Genomic DNA, 23144 nt, shown 5'->3' on the forward strand with positions numbered 1-23144 from the left:
CAAAAAAGTTCCCCGCCCAATTCGCTCGGTTATCATGCACTTGGGAACGTTTCTTCACCTCCAAATTTGTCCGTTGTAAATGTGAAGAGCTCATCGTAAATCTGCCAACAGCGCCGGCTCTGTGGTTGATTATTTGCGCTGCCTTTACATATTTGCCCGCAAACAATTGTTGAGGTGTAATTTATAAGCGAACCTGTGAGACTCGAAGAGCCGACAACACACATTAACCCTTGCGAGCGGATGAGCGCCCAGTGTGGATGTGCTGAGCTTTGACAGAAGATGGGCGTCGCCCGTCCCGGCCAAATGTCAGCCGCTTTCGCCGACACGCCTCCGAAACGAAGACTCCCTCTCAGACAAACTTGGAAGAATGATTCCCCCCCACCTCCTACCCGTCGCGCCAGGGCTCGCACTTTGACGCCCATTGACTCGTCCCTATTCGCTGCACCCCCTTCTCCACCAATTAGATCATTGGTGACGTCAGCAGCAGCGCCATACCGGGGGCTGAGGAACTGGTGACGAAGAGCGATCATCACCACCACTAACGGGAGGAAAAATCCACCAGAAGCGATAGAAATGCGCCGACTAGGATGGTCCATCTGACTGCCGGTTGGACGCTTAGGCTTTCAGCGTTTCAGTCACTTGTGGAACATCGCCAGGGAGCGATAACGGCCTTGTGTCAGGTGGAGCTTTCCTGGTAGTTCTCCAGTTGGCTGCAATTCCAGGGATGGCTAGCTGAGCTAACGTAGCTCGCTAACAATTAGCCTCCCCCTCCGTTTAGCTTCACTAGTTACTGGGCGCCTCGCTCTGCAAGGGTATAGCTGCTCTGGACGCAGTTTTAAAGAGGGAGGTTCGGGGGAAAAGGGCATCGAGTGCCGACAGAAGTGGGTTTGGCTATCCGTTTGTCCGGTAGATGGACAGTTTTACGGGCATCAATTGTCACTGCGCGGGCGTACAGTGTTGGTTTCAGGGCGGCTAGGTCTGCACTCGGCCGGGCAACCAGCAGAGGGTTCGTACCAATGTGGCGGTGGTAACCTGTGACGCTTATGTTTCCCTCTGTTTCTGGTTCCCAAGTTTCAAGTGGAAAAAACAAAACAAAACCCGTAAAACGCAAAAAGTAAGACACCATTACCCTTTTGCAAACGGGACGAGGCGACGCTGGAACGCATTTCAAGTGTGGATACGGTGAAAATTGATCGACTCGTCGCGCTAGCTCGGTTACAACACTAGCAGTGTTTAGTCGAGTTTCCAGGGCACCAGCTTCCAGAGGCTCTTGCATGTTATAAAATGCTTGTTTGTAGTGTCGGGAGTCACCTGAGATGTTTGCGGACATGTTACATGGCACATTTCACTGAACAACCAGCGGTGCCCGTAGCCTGAGGATTTACACAAGACGCGGATTTAGCTGTCAAGCCTTCGCACTCTGACAGCGGTTCTGACCTGAGGACCGCCAGCCCTTGGAACTCCACCGTGAACCCGAAGGTGTTGCCACACCAACAAGACCAACGTGTTGAAACTGTTACGCTCGGCTTCATTCATCTGGCGCTCTGTTCGAGCCCGGCTCCCCCTGTCAGACGGGCTTTTCATGCGGTGATGACTTTTGATTCCATAATGGCTTGTTGCCTGAGCGAGGAGGCGAAAGAGGCCAAACGTATCAACTCCGAGATCGAGAAGCAGCTGCGGCGAGACAAGAGGGATGCAAGAAGGGAACTGAAGCTGCTTCTGCTGGGTGAGTGTGAAAGAGTGGACAAGAGTTACCACTCACCCACTGCACTGGCAATTTACGTGATATTGTTTTTGTACAAGCGTTGCTTTCCTAACGGTTCATCTTTGCACGCCCCATCATTTCACTGACCACTCGATTTGACTGTCAACTTTTCGATGCAAATCAAAATTCAAATGGGGGTTTACGCTGTACCTCAGACAGAGAGCTTGCAGAAATACACATTTGGATATTCGTCAACTATTTCTTGACTTTTCCCCATTTGCTGTAGCATGGCTGCACTCGTGTGAACGCCTGACCTGAATTTATGGTGACCTTTTGCAGTCTGAACGGCAGAAGAAGTGAAAATTTTACTTCCATGTTATTGGGTTGCATCGGAACAACCACTATGAAGGTTCTTCACCCTTAAACACGGGCGCAGCTGTAACATTGGGTACATCTTCCTGTTGAAATCACTGAAATGGCAAAAAAAACAAAACAACCAACAACACATTGTCATCTTAGTCCTAATTGCTACTAAACAGCTAAACAGCCTCACTCCATTTTGTTAGTTTTGCACCGTCAACCATTAGTTTAGTCGGATAAAACTTTTCTTAACTACTTATTCACCTTTGCCCCTTATTTCTTGTCTTTGCTGTAGTTGTTGATCTCGCTATCGCTGCTCTGGGTGCCCGTAAAGAACACACTTTAAATAATGGAGACTGGTTGGTTTTAATTAAAGCCACTGCAAAGGGAGATTGCATCGTCTGCCTCTGTCTGTTCTAGAATGGGCCCGTACAGAGGTGGACCTCACTGGGACTTAACTCTCCTTCAGAGTATAAGTCATGCCAGACTAATTTAAATGCAGCAGAACCCTTGCACCTTCAAATGTGATTATGTGATGGAAGACGCTGCCTTACCACAAAGCGATATAATGTTCTGTATCAAGTTGTTTATGGCTTGTGTTCTAGAAACTGTTGTAGAATCATTCACACTTTAAGATTGAGATTATTGGCAACTATGTATGTATGTAATATGATTAGGGTCCTGCTCCTCAACCTCACTTCCACAAAGCATCTTTCTGCAGACCAGATTGCAAAGGAGCCATCTCTTTTTCTGCCAAACTGTTTTCAAGTTTGGCTTATCAATGGAACTAAATGTTTAATTAGTCTTATTCATGTTTAAATGTCTTGTTCAAAATTGGATTGTTCTGGAATTTGTTGTGAGTGGGATCTTTGTTCCCTGTGGTCCAGTGTTCAAACAAAATTTTTGTAATTTGTTTTGTACATGGAGCACATTCAGGATTGAACGATAGAAAATTAGTAACTGTTTCAGCTCTTATAATCACAGTGTACCAATTTATAACCTTGATTCAAAACAAGGGACAGTGTCTTTTCAACACTTGCAGTTCCCAGTTCAGCTTATCAGTAGTACGACCTCACGTGCTTGAATGAAGGAGAGTGGAAGTGTTTGTCAAAAAATGAAGGAAGTGCTTGTTTGTGGTCTGGTATGAATGTTAAACACAAGTTGCACATTTACCAAGACTTTTTTTCATGGCTACCACACTACTGAGATATACAGTATGATGTGTTAAGGACATCGCGGCACTGAGTATCTTGTTGGGTGGTGGACAATGTGGGGAATTCATGCAGGTATCACATGAAGTGGTCTGTTGGTTCACTTACTCATCTTGTTCAAACACTGGCTGGAAATGCGTCTTTTGTGGAGGAATGTACTGTTACTGTCGGACTTTCCCGCTCACAGATGAGATTTGAGATGATTATGTTGATGACCCATTTAAAGAGATTAAGTTTGACTCGATTTTCCCTTGTCCGTTGTTCGATTAACTAAGTACAAATTGGCCAGAACAGTTTTGCTGCAATTAAGATGATCAATTAAGCTTCCTAATATTCCTGCCATAAATTATTTCAAACAGTTTTGTATTTGTTTCGATAGGTAGTTCAGTACCACGTTCGTGTTTGTCAGACACTATATTTTTGCTTTCACAACAGAAAGGAATCATTTTTTGTGGGATTTTATAGTTCGCTGGAAATGGTGCAGCACCCTAATCCTTCGTTGCATGTAGTGACTTCTAGCGAATATGCACTATTAAACATACTGTAGCTTGGATGCAGCCATGACGTTTGGAGTCACTGCGACGTCCTCAATCGAAAGCTGAAAACATTGTTTCACGTGGCTAAATTGTTTTCAAGTTTGGTCGGCCGCTGAGTAAACGCAAATCTGCGAGCTGATAGGATCGCGGGTGGTATCGCTCGCAGAGGGAAGTGCTTCTGCACTTTATCTACGACAGGTTGTGTTTCCCCCTGTGGTGTGGCTGCTGCATGTTGGACTCGAAGGCCGAGAAAGAGGCGCTGCTGTCGGAGCAGGAGGAGGAGGAGGAGGAGTGCTCTGTAGCTAATGAAAGTCACAAGTAATTGAATGTTTGCAGCCAGGCGGCCCAGGGAGCTGCAGGGACAACACCAGTGTGTGAGCTTTCTTCTGTGAAAAGCTCTTTTTTTTTTCTCTCTCCCCCGAATTCTGTGGCCAGGACTATTAGAACTGAATTTTCTTTTTCTTTCTTTCTTTGTTGAAATGCAACCTCACAATACAGTAAGCTGCTTGTGCAATGGCAGGGATCAAACAGTTTGAGCGATTTTGTTCCTTTTTACCATTTTGTTTAGTATAATTAATACATTCTTGTAATATTTAATTTTGTATATACACTGTAGCTATTTTATGTTTAGAGAAATTAGATTCCAAAAGCCGGAAAAACTAATAGTGAATAATGGTCACAAGCCAAAATATGTAATTGTGTTTTTAAAAAAACACAGAAGGAAAGATCTTGCTTGGCAGTGTGCAAATAGTGAGTGAAGACAGGGACTTTCATTTTCCAATGTGCTCTCACTGTTGACCGAAGGTTAGGTAAGTCATATGGATGATAAACCTGTAAAACGTGTACAGATGCAACCCATGGCTCATGCAGGTTCTTTATTTCTTGTAGTAGACAAACAAACTTGTTGCAAGGAGGGAAAAGCGGCTGTTCAATCACTGCGTGAAGTTCATGGATTTTTGTTGCTGCCATAAAAGAGTCACTATATATGTGATATGTGATAGTCACCATATATGAATATGGTTGTTTAATTCTGGCTACATTGATGAGTCGACGGCACACACAATCCCCCTTCTCCTCCCCCAACCCCCCGCCCCCCCCAAAAAAAAGAAAAAAAGTTGCTAATGTTTTTATTCTGAGCGACCTTTCAAGTAATACAAACTATTGTCAGACAGACAGTGAGTGGCAAATTGGGACAATATGAGGTAATGACTTCCTCTTAATCACCTGCCATGCTGTGTTTCCTTGCCCTTGTTACCTGCTACTGTTTTCTATTGTCTTACTTCCACATCAAAGCCTGTGCTTGAGAAGCATTCGCTTGCTTTTGGAGCACCTTGATCCGAAATTTTCAAGTCACAAATGCTTTATTTTGTTGACGGTAATCTGCCACCAGATTCTCAATTTTAATGTCACTTGTTTGAACTTGTACAATTAACTGGATGCCACCCGTGTGTTATTTAGTAGTAAAATACATTGTGTTCTGCCGGAAACGTTTTCTTTATTCCTCAGATATATTTTAAAATGGTGCATTTCGGTGCTGGCTATGTTTCAGTTGTGAATCTGCCATTTGTGTTTATTGTACTGTCAGAAATGAATCCATATTGCCCAGGCTTGCTGTGTCTAATCCATCCATACCTCACACTAGAGTCTCACCGTCCAACCCAGCCAGCAACTGCCCAATTTGTTCGCCCCAATCAAACTTAGCTGCCATGCAAACACCTTCTCTCATCAGTGAATATTGTAGCGCAGGCAATCATTCACATCGCGTAACACCACTTTATTCCTTGGCTGCCTGGCATACTTGTACGTATTAATAGTTAAAAGCTCACCCAAGCTGCTTGTACAATGCTCCAAGACATGCTTCAAACGGCAGCGATTATTACATATTTCAGTATGTAACTGGCATGGTGCCCTGATGGACACAAATGCCTAGTTGGTATTGAATTTAAAAAGATTGAATTAAGCCACTGTATCATTGAGTGATATCTTGATACAGTCTTGTGACACAGTTTAGATGAGTTAAAGAAGTCGTATAAGTCAGTAAATTCAGAATGTTGCTTGTGGCATCGGCTGTACATTTTGCACACTTGTATGAGCAGCATCGTCGGGCAGCGCGGGATATTCAGCTGCGCTCCAAGTTGAAGAAGGAGCCTGGAATACTGTATAGACGCACATCTTGGCACTGAGCATACACCTCATCTGTCACTGTGCACACTGCAAGAACAGGTTGCCGGTTTCTGGGTTAATGAATGTTTGTTTTTTGGCAACACCCAAGGATGTGTCATCCACGGCGCCGACCCACGCCTGCCACGGTTTCTCTCTTGGCCTTAGTGCAAGTCAGGTAGATAAACCCTGCGCTGGCCACATTTATTTGGATCCTCTGTTAGTTGCTGCCAGGGTAACAACAGGCAAAGCAGACCTTTGTGCAAATAACACCATTTTAGTCTGAGAGAGAGAGAGAGAGAGAGAATGTGGACTAGTGTTGCAGGCCATTGAGGCGGCTGCTGTCCCTGACCCCCTGCCATCGTCAAAGGCACGAGGCAGGGCTGACAAATCAAAAACACAGTGAGCCAAAATTTAAAACTTGGACAAAGTCGCGGGCCAACATTGATATTTATTGGGGGGGGGGGATCTTCCTCCAGATATCAGGGTGAAACTTTTTTCTATGAACTATGGATGCAAATTATCGATTCATTCATGAATTGTGAGTTGATTGATCTAATCGATCGATAAACGTTTAATTGATAGGCGGCAATTTTTTTTTCGGAGAACCTAAATTTCACAAAGAAAATATGTAAGGAACACATTATTTAACCCTTAAATAATGTTGAGGGTCCAGTGTGGCCCATTTTTATGGTAAAGAATAGTAAAAACATCCTCAACATGTATCCTCTGACTTTAAGTTGATAGGTCACTGTTATAATGATATTAACTGCCTGTGTAAAAAATGTTCAATTAATTGCGACTTATTTAATTGAATCGATCCAATTGTTAATCAACTATTAGTCGATCATCGATTGTTAACATCACTACTATGTACCCAAACAAGTGACACCGAATATGCTTAACACTGTACGATAAATAATTACATGTTGCATTCATGCAAAATTCAATTCCCTCAATGAATGCAACCGTTCAAGCTAATGCCTTGGAGTAGCAAGTGAAAGTGCATGAAAAACTTTCCTTTATAGTCTGTGAAAGAAAATAGTCAGAATACCAGCAGAGCATTCTGGGATTTGTGGTATTAGCAGTACATGTGCTGTATAATACCGGCGGGCCAGCTCTAATGGTCTTTGAATATTGCCTCACGGGGCAAATATAATTACACCGCGGGCCAAAGTGTCACACCTGTGGCATAAGGTAATGGTGTAGGTGTAATGGTGAAGGTGGTATTCATTTTTAATTTTGAAGAAAGGTTTTGTTATGGTGTGATCATTTTAGGAACATACCGTTATAGTTTGGAGGCGAGTGTCAGTGCAGTCGTATCCCACGCGCTTAAATCCAGAATAAATACAGCTATGGCATTGAGGTCACTTCCCCCTGTCGTCAAAACAATCAGATATAGGCAACAACGTGAAACTGAGCATCGTGACCGGCAGCGCAAATCCTGCCCGTGTGAAGGAGTTGTAAAACTGTTTGAGGTTTGACTTTGAGCAAACTCAGCTAAGATGTGCTATGTTTAATTTGGCACTCGCCTGCAGGTTCGGCGGATGCCCCTGCCGACGTGACGCTTGCGTGTAGTGTACAGACGGCAAACAGAAGGAGAGACGTCGTCGTCGCAGGGCGACGCGGCGGCGCACCGGTTGGCGCTTTAGCTTCCCAGCGAGAAGGTTTTGGGGTTTGACTCGCAGGGCCGGAGGCCTCTCAGATTGGAATTTGCATGCTCTCCCGCTGTTTGGCTCGCTCCGACTGCCACGGACGTGCACGTTAGGCTAAGGAGCCGCACGGCGCGACTTCATTCATGACATTCTGAAGGCGTGGTGGGAAAAATATATAATAGGAAATGGTGGAATTTTAATGAACCCTCCCCCAACAATTTGCCCAATTTGACATAACTTCCAATTTGATGTGTTCATCTATCGTCAAGATTCAAATAACGCTGTATACTACAAAAACATTTTTTTCCGAAATAATTTGTGTGGTTTTATGTTTTAATTTGATCTCATAGTGCACATTTTTTTTAGATAAAGTGTGTGGTTTTAATATATCTGTGCTTTTAGAGAGATTAGTTTTATGTAGATATATAAGATAGATGAGATATCAAAAATGTACCGTTACCGTGGCTCTGTCTGTCTGTACATGGATACAGAGTGATTTCTTACCCTTGAGGTTCGTGTCACACTTTGCCTGCCTCCCTAACTTCTGAATTCTCTCTGACTGAGGGCTGGCGAAGGGCTCAGGACGCTGTGGGGGCTGAAAGAAACGGACGACGCCAAAGTTGCGTGTTTTCGTCCGGCCTCGGCAGAGACACACTCGAGCCTATCAGCTGTTGCTTTCTGCCATGTATTTAGTCGCGCACCAGCGTTGCCATGGGAACTAACATTAGCCCTCAGGAGTAGCTCCAGCGAGCGCTCACTCGCTTGTCCGTGAGAAATGCTTCTGCTGGGTTTTCCAGTTCGGCACGGGAATGGCGTGATCTGTTGAATTAGGCTGATCATGCCTGCGAGACGTGCCCCCTCGTGTGTGTGTGTGTGTGTGTGTGTGTGTGTGTGTGTGTGTGTGTGTGTGTGTGTGTGTGTGTGTGTGTGTGTGTGTGTGTGTGTGTGTGTGTGTGTGTGTGTGTGTGTGTGTGTGTGTGTGGTAACCATTCAAATGTGGCTGAATTATTTAGTACAATCTCACTTGGTAGGAAACTAATGTATCTTAGCTCTTAACTCTTTATGACCCTGCTACTTATCATTTCCCAAAGTGTCTCTTTGCATCAAAAAAAAGGGAAAAAGCAGTGGCCATTCTCCTTCTCCCCACAACTCCCTCCCTCTCAGTTTGGCTCTTGTATCAGTGAGAACGTGAGTCCGGTTTGGTTCCAACTTTGCACAAATGCCATTTCTGTGCCTCTCTCTGAGACTTGCTCTGTCTTGAGGGGAAACTCCAATGTTGCCTGACCTGCTTTCCTCTCTGAGATCCTGTCTGGTGAGACAGCAGGCATCACTCAAGGCACTCCTTCACTGTACACTCAGACTCTGTTCTTCAGTCAGCCACATTCAAACTTGGCTGTGACCGTCGCTCTTCTTGCTCTTCTTGCTTTAGAATAAGCAGTTGACATTATTAGACAAAGCACAATGCAAAAATCACCTTTTTTTTGAGTTGCAGCAGGAATGTGGGGGCTGTAGGAAGTCCTGTTACCAAATAGAAAATGTCATGAGGGTCTAATAGATGTTCACCTTTCATAGTTTTATATGAGTAGCTACTCATTTTTTGCATGTTAGCTCTACGGGAACCAGTACCAGTTGAGTTAATTAATCCAGCAATGAGTTTTGTTCTGGAAGCAGCTTAATGAAAGCCTTTTTTTCCCCTCTCAAGCCAATTAGTGCAACAAGACGGCTCATAGTGATTTTAACTCCACTAAACTGCTTGCTCCTGTTTTCATGATGCAGATGTGTTATTTGTTCCATTTATGACTGTGCAAACATTTTGCCGCCAGAGTTTGAACGCGAGTGAAAAGGTGAATGGATGCAAAAAAAAAAAAGAAGTCGTACCAACCTATTCAAAATGGCACTCCGTGTGGTGTGGTAACCTGGAAGACCTCCTGGAAAAGTGTTGTTTTTGCCTTTTGTGCACCTCTAAAATGTGAGCACAGTCTCCTTATTTCACCCGTTGTTGTTTATGCATGTGAATGCTTCACAAGTCACAGCGACAATGGGAATGAACTTGGTCACCCGGCTCTTTGTGGAGCTGAGGCGAGCCATGTTGTCCACATGTGAATACTTTGGGCTGCCCCACTCACCCATACTGTTAGTGGAGCCTCTGGAAACCAGAGCTTAAGCAACAGGGGTTCTGTGTTGTGAAACTGCACATCTTCTTACACAAAACCAAGAGACAATGGTTCAACCACAGAATTGTTTTGTCTGCATCCTCTAGACTTCCCTAAAACTCTCAATTTTAGGCATGTTAAAAAAAAAGTGATTAACACGTGATGATGATGGTAACACGTGAAATATTTTGATGAAAATATTTTCACTGCATTGTGTATGTGAAATGATGAGATTAGGCTGAAGCTGTTGTCAAAATCTCGACCACAGTCTGAGGGGACAGGGTGCTACGGTGCCAAAGTCAAGGGCAGAAAGAGACTCCAAACTGTTGCTAAATGAATGTATAAATAAATAAAATCAACAGCAGCAAAACGGACCTGCTTATTTTGTTATTTCCACTGGCAATAAGGATGCAAATCGACCAAGTCAGAGTTGTGGTTTGCAGACTGTTAAACTGCTGCTAAGCAGTCAAAGGCCTTATTTTGTTTTTCTGTTGAGGCCCCCTGAAATACATTTGCTGACTTTTCCTCAAGTGTTGTAAAATACACGTCTAGCCTCGGTTGCCTGATTTAGCCGTTTCTAGATGAGGTTCTCTTATTTTCCCCACATTTTTGCACACAACAATTATCATGCCCCATCATTCCTTTAGGTCATTTGAGGACACCAGGGTTTCCCGCAGAATCCGACTTCAGCAGTATTTCAACAACATGAAAGCGTGGAGCCGTCCTGCCTCGCAGGGCCGCCGCACTGAAGGAATTCCCTGTGCTGCCATTCAGCGTGGCTCAGTAGTGCAGTGTGTAGCATTACTGTGCATATAGGTTGCAAATTAAAAGAAAAAAAATGTATTAGTCGGTGTACAGCACGCACAAGTAATTTCTGAACATTGTGGAGATAGCGTGCCGTGTAAGAATCTGTTGATGACAATTCTGCTGAAGCCATGTGTCTAAATGATAAACAGAGTGACAGATGGAACAAAGACAGATCAAAGTGACTTATTTTTCCTGCACCTCTTTTATAATAATTTAATGTCTGTGTATGCACATGACGATCTGTCGTATTATCGTTCTTCTTATTATTATTATTGATATCACTTTTTATTTGCCCTCTTTGCATTGATGTCTGTCCTAGTTCTTGCTAACCTTGGATATTTTATTTTTCTGTCTCCCCTGAAGGCACCGGAGAAAGTGGCAAGAGCACCTTCATCAAGCAGATGAGAATAATTCACGGGTCGGGCTACACAGACGATGATCGGAAAAGCTACACTAAACTGGTATACCAAAACATCTTCACTTCAATGCAATCCATGGTCCGTGCAACCGAGACCCTTAAAATCCCCTACAAGTATGAGCAGAACAAGGTGAGTGCATGGGTGAGAGTGTTCTAACAATTACCAGGCGGGTGTCCCGTTGAACTTCCTGTTTGCTGTTTTTTTTCACCCACACACATTGCTGGAAATGTAACGAGACAGTGTACTTGTTCAAGAAAACTTTAAAAACGGTCAAAATAATTTTTGTAATAAGGCTTTTCAAAATTTTGAGTCCGTCCAATTTTAATGTGGTATGAAATCCTATTTTTTTGTGATGTCTTGAATGCCAAGTCAAAGCCGATGTTGAACTCGTTCGGTGCTCGTTCTGTCCAACAGAATAACGCCCAGCTGGTACGCGATGTGGAAGTGGAGAAGATCTCCACGTTTGACCAGCCGTACATCGGCGCAATAAAGACGCTGTGGGCTGACCCTGGCATCCAGGAGGCCTACGACCGCAGGAGAGAGTACCAGCTCTCCGACTCCACTAAATAGTACGTCTGTGAGCCGCCCGTCGACGCACACATCTTCGAGTCTGACACTAGCAGCGCCTACTGCAGGACACGTCCCCTGGATCGGCTTTGACGCCACATCACTGATTACAGTTGTAATGTTGTATTGTAATATGATTGTACCCCTGCGTGCGATATTAATAGATGCCTATGGGTAATCATAAATCTTAAAGTTGACAAAGTCAGAAAATATTTGGCATCAGCAAGGTCCAGTGTGTAAATTTTTTAAGGAAGCTTGGTATTTAAGGAAGCCCACTGAACAGCATGGTTTGTATTGAGGGTGCCGTCAGGCAGGCTTCCTTAAAAAAGGGCTGCGCGAGATGGCAGCAGACTAGGAGCAAGACCCTTTCTGTGTATATTCTCATATATGTGAGAACCCTTGTAATACTTGTACTGCCAGTGTGCATGTATTTATGGGCAGTACCTTGAGCTTTTCCCAATATAAACATCATAAATCAAGCCCAATTTTGCACACTGGACCTTTAAGTTTCTGCTTGTAATTTGAGGACTATTTCTATTGAAATAATTTAATTGATTAAATTCTTAATCGACAACCGATGAATTGCTAACATCCCTAATTTCTATGCAACCATCCATTTATCACATGCTAATATGCCCTATTTTAAACACTCATCCTTCATTCAGATGGGACCCCGGCCTGATGCATCATCAGACGACTGTTTTTTTGACTGGCGAGCACTCAGCCTTGTTGAAACATGCCCGTTTGTCTGCCGTTGTTGTGTCAAGCCTGGTCTTTGCCTACATGTGCATCTCTCCTCATATGTTCCCTCCCACTCCAGTTACCTTAATGACTTAGATCGAATAGGATCGCCAGGGTACGTGCCCACTCAGCAGGACGTGCTGCGGGTCCGAGTGCCCACCACCGGCATCATTGAGTACCCGTTTGACCTGGAGAATATTATCTTCAGGTACTGGTGTCAGGCGCCGCCATGGCTCTCGACCGCGGTCGGCCCCGGCTGCTCCGCTGTTGACCGGCTGGCCGCCCGGGAACGCCGCCGCCACCGCCGCCGCCATCTCGCACCCGCACTGTGCTGCACGGCAGGGCTAGCTCGCCACTCTTGACTGTTGCTGACGGTGACATCTCAAAGACAAAATCAGGCACAGTTCTCCTGGAAAGCACTGTGTTTTCTATCCGGCCTTCTCACGTTTTGGAGTCATTTAGAAAATTCCTGCCGCCTTAGGCCTCAGCAGTTGGCCCTACGAGGAGCAGAGGCGACACTGAAGAATGATTTTTGTCTTTGAGAACCACCTTTACCACTGAATCTGTTAAGGGCTTCGGGGTTGCAGACGTGGCCCTGTACCCTCACGACTCTTGGGAATGGTTTTCTCTGGTGAGGTCCGGCCTGGACTCTCTTCTCTTTCAGGGCCTGTTCTGTATCTGCAGTGATGCTTCACTCTCTGTTTCCATCCTTGTCTGTCCTTTTGTTGTCCTTTCTGTCTCTAGCTATTTAACCGATCTGGATCGTATTGCCGAATCGTCCTATCTGCCGACCCAACAGGACGTGCTTAGGGTTCGAATCCCAACCACTGGGATTATAGAATACCCCTTCGACTTGCAAAGCATCATATTCAGGTAGAAAAAGAACTCCAGTACTTTTACTAACCCTACTTTTGTACCCTGCCGGCGGTATGTATTCATTCTGAATAAAAACAAAGCAAATATTTGATGTTCATATCTATTTTCAAGAATCTTTTATCTCGCAATAGTTTAGGCCACTTGTAGCCAGCCCTCTGCTCTTCACACAAGAGCATTGTTGTGTTCTCCAGATTTAGAACCTTGATATGCTATAAAACTCAGAACAGCTTTATTGGGATATGAGAAATTTAACCAGGACAATTGTCACTGTGTTTGAAGCAGTTATTTTTAAAAATCCGCTTTTCAAATATGTAATATCGCTCAAATTTGTAGAACAGAGCGAGTAGGTGAAAAGTAAACGGTGATAATTCTCTCCATTCTAGATAGTCATTCTAAATGATTTCAGACCTGGGGCCTTCTATTAATCGCGCTCTCAGGTCCCACACCAGAAAGCATCATCTGATCTACTCCCATATGGAAAGTAGTTTTTCAAACAAGGATTGCAGATAAGGAGAAAGTAATGACGCAAGGGAGCGGGAGAGATTAGAGCGGAGTGCAAATCAATAGGAAGCCATCACGTCGCACTGCTCGGCCAGCGCCAGGGCTCGAAATAACTCTGTTTGCATTGAGGTTGTAATGTGTAATGACGAGGTTGACTGCAGCAGGGCTGCAGCGAGTGGACAGACTCCACTCGGTTTCACTGCGCTGCTGACGGTGAATCACTTCACGCTCTCTGTGACATCATCGATCTGCGAACGCGGAGCTAAGAAACACAGACATGATGTGGGATTGATGTGATTTCTCCACTTTGACTGGCAGAAAGGTGCCATTGATAGAGCACCTTAATAAGAAACCTGTGCCTTTAGTCATCGATGATGTTAACATGGACTTCAGTGTCCTGATGATGAGCTTAAAAGTGGTCTAGATGCCAAAAAAAACAAGTTCGCCTTTATTTTTTTTAGAGAAGGTCCCCTTGAAAAGCATTTTATAGTGGTAAATAATAGTGCGAAATGAATTTTCTTATGGTCCTAAAAAAACATTAGTGAGTTCAAAATGTTGATTATATTTACATTTGATTGAGGTGTTTGACAAACTGATTAGATATCTGCATCAAAAGTGTAACTTGCTAGTTAGAGTCGCCAGAATTTAGGTTAAAAATGGAGAAATGTACATTTTCCATGTGCAGTGAGAGCATTGTTTCCCTTTCTTGACTTTTGCAGTTGTTTCCTCTATGATTTTTTTTCTCTTGCCTAAAATTTTCCCTCTGCATGGACTGTTTAAGGACACAAAAAATGGCCTTATCTGTGCACGTAATCATGATTTCCACTGTACTGTTTCTTGATATTTTTCTCGTGCAAAGAGGTTCACCATGCACTTGACCAAAACAAACAATATTAGGTTGAAGTCATTACTAATCATCAAAGTAAAGTGAGCAAACCTTATTATTGAAGATTACGCCCTATCGCGCATTCAGAGCCTTTTTGCACTGATATCGCTTTTATCTCCATATTTTGTTCACTGCTCTCTGTTTCTTTTGTTTCTTTAGTTGCCTTTGTTCAATAGCATTAGCAGCTCAAAAACAATGACATGTAGTATATTTTTCCTTGTGACAACAAATAGGCAATTAATTTGAACTGTTTTCTTTGCTTTCTCTTTGGCGGCTCTTTCCTTTCCTCCACCGTGCACCCATCAGGATGGTGGATGTCGGGGGTCAGAGGTCGGAGAGGAGGAAGTGGATCCACTGTTTTGAGAACGTGACCTCCATCATGTTCCTGGTTGCTCTCAGCGAGTACGACCAGGTCCTGGTCGAATCAGACAATGAGGTGAGACCATTTTTATTTATTTGTTTTTGAAATCAGAAGATATTCAGAGTTTATCTCCAGTGTCTCTAAAAGGTGGTTTAAAGAAACCACGTCATTTGGAACTAATAGATTTGGAGAACTTTTATGAAAAAAAAAAAAAAAATATATATATATATATATATATATACATTTAGAATGAAATGCTACAATTCTAAATAATTTAAAAGGTTTAGTTATTGTCCTCTAAGTTATAACATCTGGATGGGTAGTTTTGTCAACCTGGCAACCAGCAGAATGAGGCAATGCTGCCCATGATATCACTTTTGTCTTCATAAATGCTTCCACATTGCACCGCAAGACAGACGAACAACAAAGGGCGTCCATCTCTCGTCATGTTGTGCAACGGTCTCCTCCTCCTTTCCTCGTCCTCTCCTCCTCCTCCCCGCCTCTCGGCCCTCCGCCTGCTGCTCCCCGGACAACAAACCCTTTCTTTGACCCGATCATATGACAGCCAGGCCCAGCTGCCTGCTCCACCCACTATACAGTATCTGCTGTACATTGTCAGGGCCCCGTTGCCAACAAGTTCACTGGGTTCAGCAACACTTGATAATTGCCTGCGTGCAATGTATGCGTACATGCTCATATCATGCTCATATCGGACCTGCTCAGGTGCAAGATTTATGCATATACAAGTTATTTCAAAATTGTATTCACCCCCCCCCCCCCCCCGCCCCCGTCTGAGCTTCCTCCTCTTGAAAAGTGGCGTGCGACCGCTGAGAACGCCTTGTTAGCAGTTAGCAGCTGAAAGGAGTGTGGAAGTGTTCCGGAGCGTTGGGAGATTATCCTCCTGTGCTGACAAGGCCGGGATCCGGACTTTGACCCCTGCCGGCCAGCCGTCGGCCCGACGCCATTGTTTTCAAACATATTTGGCTTCCGCGAGGTCGTCTGCAGCCGGGACTGCGGCGCGCATGACCGCGCGAGACTAAACTGTGAGGCCGATGCTGGCAGTGGGGGCCGGGCGGGTCGGAGACGGGGAAGAGGAGTCGCGTCTGACGGCGGCTCTCGCTGTCCCGAGGAGTTTAGACTTGTTCGCTACTTCACTCGAGTATTTTTCCAAGTCGGCTGGCCTTTGTTTTGATGTTTGCCAGACTGTTTTCCTTTGGACAAGTGAGTCTATTAAAGCCAAAGTGACTGAATAAATTAACAAGCAGGGCCAGTCTGACGCAATCTTTTGGGCTTGTGAAGACGGTCTTGAGTGTTTTGAGGGTTTGTCCTCGTGTTACGAAACTAGTGGAATCACTGCAACTGGATCAGTTGCTGTTTGTTTGCGAAATATAGCATTTAATAAACATAACACTGTATAATACTGCCTTCGCCCTAAGACAGCTGGGATAGGCTCCAGTAGACCCCCGTGACCCTGAATAGGAATAAGCGGGTATAGAAGATGAATGGATGAATGAATAAACATAACACATAAAATGAGGAACTTTGTGTTTGGTAGATTATTTCTTTGTTGTTACAATGCTTCTTGGAAATAAATCTTGTATTGTTGGAAAGCCTGTTTATTTCCCTTTTAAATGGTGCCACACTTGCAAGGAAGATGCATTTGTGGGGTGAGCAGCAGAGCTAAGCATCTGGGTTGCGCCCATGAAAAATGTGACACATCTTCTCTGCCAACCAAACAGCTGATTCTGGCATTGGCGTTTGTTTGGTGGATTGGACTTCCTTACTTTGTGTGTTATGTTCAGATCTAGCAGAAGACAGGGTGTGTGTTACAACATGTGTTCACTGTATCCTATTGAATATTTTCAAGGCCATTTTCTCTCTCTCCCCCTCCCTCATTGATCCTCGTTAGAATCGCATGGAGGAGAGCAAAGCCCTGTTCAGGACCATCATCACATATCCCTGGTTCCAGAACTCCTCCGTCATCCTCTTCCTCAACAAGAAGGACCTGCTGGAGGAGAAGATCATGTTCTCCCACCTGGTGGATTACTTTCCAGAGTTTGATGGTAAAGTATTTTAGCCACTCTCTGCTTTTTGCAACCTCAGTAACGTTAACACTGTCTTCGGTTTAGTGCAGGTTAAAAGGATGCTGTCATGTGGGCAGCAGCAGTCTGTTAGCCATTTGGTTAAGTGCTGTGTTTTATCCATTCACTCTTTTGTGGACCGTTTCAAAAACACAAAAAAAAAGAGCAACCTTTTTTTGTGTTATAGTGACACCCTGTGGTTGTATTGCTTTACTACAAACCTGTCAGGCCTCCAGTCAGTTTCATCAATTCATTATACTTTGTTCATTTGTGCCTGATTGTATCGGTATAGAATTTATAAATGTTTAGCAGTAGGGCCACGCGAATAATTGATTTTAAAACAAAATCAGATTTATTAGTCAAGACGATCTTTAAAAATGAAAAATCTTAAAATAAATTTGATGCTCCCGGGCTGTGGGCCTCCTTTTTTTTTTTTTTTTTAATCAAATGGGAACATTTTGCACTTTATTCATTCATCGTTGTTCAAGATGACAGAAAAACCTTTCATTTTGAAAGTGATGTTTGGTGAAAGGCAGTTCAGGTTGTCACTTTGATGATTCATTTGTGTTTGGTTCGTAAGTTTTCGCTTTATTCCCAAATAAGGGAACGTCATCTTTGTTTATGAGGAACCTGTTCATTTTCAAGTGGAGTTTGGTGAAAGTGAGGTTCTCACTTCATTAATCGCAAGGGATTCATCTTTGTTTGGTCAAGAAGACTGTAAATGTTGTCACTTTACTAAACCCAAGGAGGATATACAGTATCTTTCAGTTGCACTTCATTCCCAATAGGGAAATTTGTTAGATATTTGAAGTAATTTATTCCATTGTCTTTTGGAGTTTTAGCACAAAATCGAAATCGGAAAATTGAGTTTTCAGAGAAAGAAAAATGGGATTTTATTTTTCTAGCCCTATGTAGCAGTGTTGATAAGATGCCTAAAGGGATATTTCACCAATAAATAAGTCACAACTGTGTATTCAGCCTCCGGTGATGTTTTCTGATTGATTGAGTTTGGTTGATGGAGAGCAAACCCCAGAATGACCCTGGTAATGGACCAGCAAATGAGCGAAACATGAATTTCCTCTCTCGCCTCAGGTCCCCAGCGGGACGCGCTGGCCGGCCGCGAGTTCATCCTGAAGATGTTTGTGGACTTGAACCCCGACAGCGACAAGATCATCTACTCCCACTTCACGTGCGCCACCGACACGGAGAACATCCGCTTCGTCTTTGCGGCCGTCAAAGACACCATCCTGCAGCTCAACCTGAAGGAGTACAACCTGGTGTGAGGGGTGACGGCGGAAAGATGGCGAGAGAGAGAGAGAGAGAGGGAGAGAGAGAGAGAGAGAGGGCGAGCGAGTAAGGAGGAGACAACCTGCAGCTCGACTCTTGTCATGCAGAACCTTTTTTTTTTTTTTTTTTTTTATTATTACTAAAAACTTGCAACATCTGCATGAATTGTGCGGCTGCTCGGGAGTTTCTCCCTTGCCGCCTCCTCTGCCTCCTCCACCTCGTCCATCATCAGACCGACACTACCATGTTCTGCTGTCCATGAAGCTCTTTGCACTTCGTTCCCTCCGCCGTCTCGAAGAGGACGCCCGTCCCCGTTGGTGTTTGATTTCCGAAATCCTCGCTCCTTTTTCCGTACACTCTGATCACGCATGGTACTCGTTCTCGCCCTCCATCGAGGCCGTCGTCCACGCTCACTCCTCTTCTTTATGCTTTGTCACTACATTATTAACCAGTGCTTGTGAGTCGGAGGCGGGTCGAGAGCCCCGACATACACACACACACACACACGCACACACACACACACACACACACACACACACACACACACACACACACACACACACAAAGTCAGCTTTCATGGACAGAGGGCTCTCCACGCCAGGCTACGCATCTTCTACACTACAGCAGGAGGGCAGGAGAGTAGACTGCGCCCCCCAAACCCCCCAACCCCCCCGGCTCCGCTCGGCTGCAGAGGGTTACTAATTAAATACACAGGGGTACATTTATCAGGCAGAGGTTGGGTGCAGCTAGAGACTTTTGGGCTCTTTTTAAAACATGTTGGTGTTTTTTTTTTTCTCTCTTCTTATTAAGAGCCCGTCTCAGATCGGAGCGTTCAGAAGCTCCGTTGAATGTAAATAAAGTTCATCCCGCCGGAGAGCGAGGGGGCCGCGTTGCTCTCCCCAAGACGTCCGGCTCCGCCGCTTTCCTGCTTCATCTGAATTAATGCAACTGATTTCTACGAGCGATTGAAAGAAGTCGATGGCTGGCGAGGTTCACAGCGCACTGCTTCCTGCCCTGCCCTCTCACCCTCGGTTGCTCAAACTATATTACTCAGCCAAAAGTGACGGCCATTGCGGTGTTTCCACGCTGTGTATTTACTCACCCGTCGGTTTATATCACAGTGCCATATTGAACGCACCCCACCTATCTGTCACGATGTTCACAAGCAGCCTATTCCTCAATTGTTGACACTAACTTGTTTTTTTGTTCTTGTTTTTTTGTTCTTGTTTGTAAAATATAGTATTGAAAACATTAATATCTTTGGTTAAAAAAAAAAAAAAAATCACACTGACGTCGAGGCCATCACAAGTCTACATGTGGGTGTGGCCATGTGGTGGCGCTCTGGTTTGACTTTCAACTGTGTCACTTTTGTGATCCCCCCCCCCCTTTTTTTTTTCTTTCCTTCTTGTTCCCTTCAGTGTTGAGAAAATCCTCCCTGTGCACAGACTCAGAGCTGTGACAACAGTCTCGTCCAGTGCCATAACAGGTTGTACATGAAATAAAGCCTTTGCGCTGCCAGTCAAAGTTGCATCCACGAAGGTCCCTCTATGTAATTGGCCTCATTTTGTCAGATGACTTTGTCGCATATTTGATAAAAAAAAGAAAAAACTGTATTTGGTAGCAAGATGGTGAAAATGTTTTTGTACGTATAATTTACCAATCAGATCCATGTGTAGTACATACAGTAAATCAGATCACCTCTGTAGTTTATGCTCAACAGATGTTTTTTTTCCCCCCTCACTCCCAGCCAAGTCGGCAGATAGGAGGACGTTTTTATACTGTTGTAAAATATCAAAACTATTTTATGGACAAGTGTTCTATCTTTCTAATAATACTACATACATTTAGTTGTGGCAGTTCTGTTTTGAAACACTTGACCGTGGACGCCGCCGGTTCCACGTCAGGTTTGTGCTTTATGCAAATAGTAAAAATGAAAACGAGAAAAAAAAAAGTAACAGTTGGATATTTATTGTTCCAAGATGCTTGACTTTTTTTGTTTTTTTGTTTTTTCTTGAGGATACATGTTGGCTAATGGTACCAATCCCATATTGTCTCTCTCTCTCTCTCTCTCTCTCTCTCTCTCTCTCTCTCTCTCTCTCTCTCTCTCTCTCTCTCTCTCACTCTCTCACCTGATTGCTGTTTGAATATTCCATGAAGCCGAAAGTTGATAGATGGCTAACTTTGTCTTTATAATGTAATTCAGGTAAGTTTTCATAATTGTTTTCATCACAAGGGCTACTACAAAAGTAAGTTTGATAAGACGTGAAAGGTCTCTACGGTCAACCGTAGAGCAAAAGGTGCAATTTATTAGTGGGTCGGGTTGGGGGGTGGGGGGGTTGAGTCGTGGGTCTGAGGGAGGGAGGGGGTGGGTGTTAGCTGGTAGCGTGATGACATCCTGTTGAAGGTCTTGGCTGCAGGTTTGCTGAAGGAAAGGAGCGCAGCAGTCCGTCCACACGACATTCCTAGGAGAAGTCCTGTGGCTCTTTGGCTCTTTGTTTTGTGTCTTTCTGCCTTGAGAGGAGGAGAATGGCTCTGGTCAGGAGAAACGAGGTCTCACCAGGTGCTCGTGCATTTTCACTGACCACCTTCTTTTAAACCTACTGGCTGATCTTCTAAACTACTTTATTTTCTTTCACTTTTTTCTCCTTATTTTCTTTTTTTGGCCTACCGCCCCATCGGTAGTGTCCCCATGCTTGTCCCTGGCATTGGCTGCGTTCCTGGATTATTTTTTTTTCCTTTGTTTTTTGCACGTAGAGCTTGAAAGGTCCGAAGGGTCCTGTCATACATCCTGTGTGTTAAATTGCTTGCCAAAATGTCTCCATTTGGGAGTCCTCACACCTGATGCTTTTTTTTTTTTTTTTTTTTTTTTTTTAAGGTCCTGGTGTTGTTAAAGCCACTGTTTTGTACGTTAAGACACTTTAAGAAGGGACGCGAATATGTAAGTGCCACATTTTTATAGAGCTCTGACTGTCAAGTCAGGTTTTTAGCTGCAACTTTATTTTATTTTTTTTCCCAGGATGTCTTTGTAATGGATTGATCTTTTGGTGCTACAGGTGATATCGAAAGGCCTTTTCTTGACCAATTTTGTTGGGGGACTTTAAGGATGCTTTGTAATAGTACATTTAAATTTGTTTATTGGTATACAGATGAATAAACAGACTTAAGATTTTGAGTGTAAATAATGTGTTGTCCTTCACTGTTGGCATGACATGGGTTGACTTTTAAGTTTTCTTTTGAAATCCGCAGTCCCACTGACTGGGCAGTGAGTTCTGAGGTGGTGAGGTGATATGTCGTCACACTTTGGTTCCATATGCTAAGAAAGTGCTGCAGAGTCGGTGAAGATATTGTCACGTGGCAACGGCAGAGCTCTTCTTTTTAGTGCGGAGAATGCATTTTGAGGATTTGTACGACAATCCAGTACAAAAACCCTGTGCCAAACATTTAATCAGCCGCCAAATTGGATGTCTGGGCTTATGTCTAGCTTACTATTAGACTATTTTTTTCCTGAGTGAAATCTGACTCTTTTTTTAAAAAAAAACAACCTTGTCTAAAAAGCACAAAGCTTTTCTGTTATACTTTGTAATATGCTATAGAGAGGCAAATTGAAGGTACTCAAATTGTATTCACTTGTTGGTTTTAGATTAGGTTTAGTTGGTAAATATGAATGAAAATCGCTGTGTGTTTACATTGCCATTCTCCCCTCGTTGACCCCTGTTAATTCTCTCTTTGGGCCAAAGGCACTGAAAGTGCACCTCTGCAATGGGCCGCATTCATACAACTCTAGGTGTCCATCTGAGTGCACTCATTGGTACTCTTAAAGGCAGTGTGTGTGTGGGTGTGGGTGTGTTTGTGGACACCTTTTGATGACTAGTGCTTCTGCTTGAGATCCGTTCTGACTACACGGATGGACGTATACAGTGATATTAAAAGCTATCTTTGCATCTTTTTGTTTCTTTTGTAAGGCTGAAACATTTAGGACCACTTATGAGTACAGGTTGTTTTTTTTTTGTTTGTTTTATTTTATTATTTTTTTAAAGTAAAGTTGGAATAAACTTTGTGTAGTGGTGTACAAATTTAAAGTAATGTATTTTTTTGTTTGATTCTTTTCCTTTCTCTCTCTCTCTCTCTCTCTCTCTCTCTCTCTCTCTCTCTCTCTCTCTCTTTGTTTAAAGTATACCAAATGTAAATTATGTACAATGAGTGTGCCAATCCCCGTTCTTTGTAAAGCCAGATTCTTAACAAGTGCCAATGTTGTGAAAAATCAGAGGGCCTGGGAAATTCATGGTCCACTTTTTAAAACAAATACTTACGTATGTGATTAATTAACTTAAAAAAAGACAATTTTATTCTATATTTAAGATTAATGATGAACTGCTGTTTTTAAGATAAATACCATTTTAATTGCATGTGTTTGTCCAGATGGGGAGGGTTGGAGTGGGTGGGTGAAATACTGTATTCATGCAACGCCCTTAATAACAAGGGTCCTAATGGTTATTGGTCTACAGTATTTTAGCCATGAATCTCTTTTGTATGTTTCATTTCAACCAATGTTGCCTGAACCTCATTCAAACATGAAAATGATTTTCATAGCCTTCTCCTTTAAATGTTCTAAATTGGAATAAAATATATTCCTATACTCTGACACCCTTGTATGCTTGGACAAGTATGCAGTGCCTTTATTTTTATTTTTTACATTTTATGTCATAGACAGTTCCCCCGAATTGTCCATCCACATTAGTAGTCTTAATGCATTTCTTAATGCATTTCTTTTTAAAATGCTTTTTAGAGCTAGATAAACATTACAACTCTGTCAAAACTTCAAAATAGTCAAATTGTCA

At 43.5% G+C, this 23144-nt stretch overlaps 1 protein-coding gene across 3 annotated transcripts; it reads left to right on the forward strand.

Moving 5' to 3' along the window:
• Window positions 1-377: 377 nt before the first annotated feature.
• On the forward strand, window positions 378-22946 carry LOC142886059 (guanine nucleotide-binding protein G(q) subunit alpha). Of its 3 annotated transcripts, XM_076022980.1 has the most exons (8): window positions 378-1726; window positions 10951-11135; window positions 11421-11575; window positions 12394-12522; window positions 13059-13187; window positions 14884-15013; window positions 16848-17001; window positions 18112-22946. In XM_076022980.1, exons 1-8 carry the CDS (start codon window positions 1591-1593, stop codon window positions 18300-18302), a joined length of 1209 nt encoding a protein of 402 aa, XP_075879095.1. In that variant the 5' UTR covers window positions 378-1590; the 3' UTR covers window positions 18303-22946. The 3 variants fall into 3 exon arrangements, with proteins under 3 accessions (XP_075879095.1, XP_075879097.1, XP_075879096.1); XM_076022982.1 differs by lacking the exon at window positions 13059-13187 and having other exon boundaries at window positions 383-1726; XM_076022981.1 differs by lacking the exon at window positions 12394-12522 and having other exon boundaries at window positions 385-1726.
• Window positions 22947-23144: the final 198 nt, after the last annotated feature.

The sequence above is a fragment of the Nelusetta ayraudi genome, unplaced genomic scaffold, assembly GCF_046127955.1.
Source record: "Nelusetta ayraudi isolate G7.1 ecotype Tasmania unplaced genomic scaffold, CSIRO-AGI_Nayr_v1 ptg000013l, whole genome shotgun sequence".
In the NCBI taxonomy this organism is placed as follows: Eukaryota; Metazoa; Chordata; class Actinopteri; order Tetraodontiformes; family Monacanthidae; genus Nelusetta; species Nelusetta ayraudi.

Coding starts and splice junctions, on each gene's coding strand:
- LOC142886059 (XM_076022980.1), top strand. CDS start 1,591: ATGACTTTTGATTCCATAATGGCTTGTTGCCTGAGCGAGGAGGCGAAA. Junction 15,014..16,847: donor TGGTCGAATCAGACAATGAG/GTGAGACCATTT, acceptor GATCCTCGTTAG/AATCGCATGGAGGAGAGCAA. Junction 17,002..18,111: donor TTACTTTCCAGAGTTTGATG/GTAAAGTATTTT, acceptor CTCTCGCCTCAG/GTCCCCAGCGGGACGCGCTG.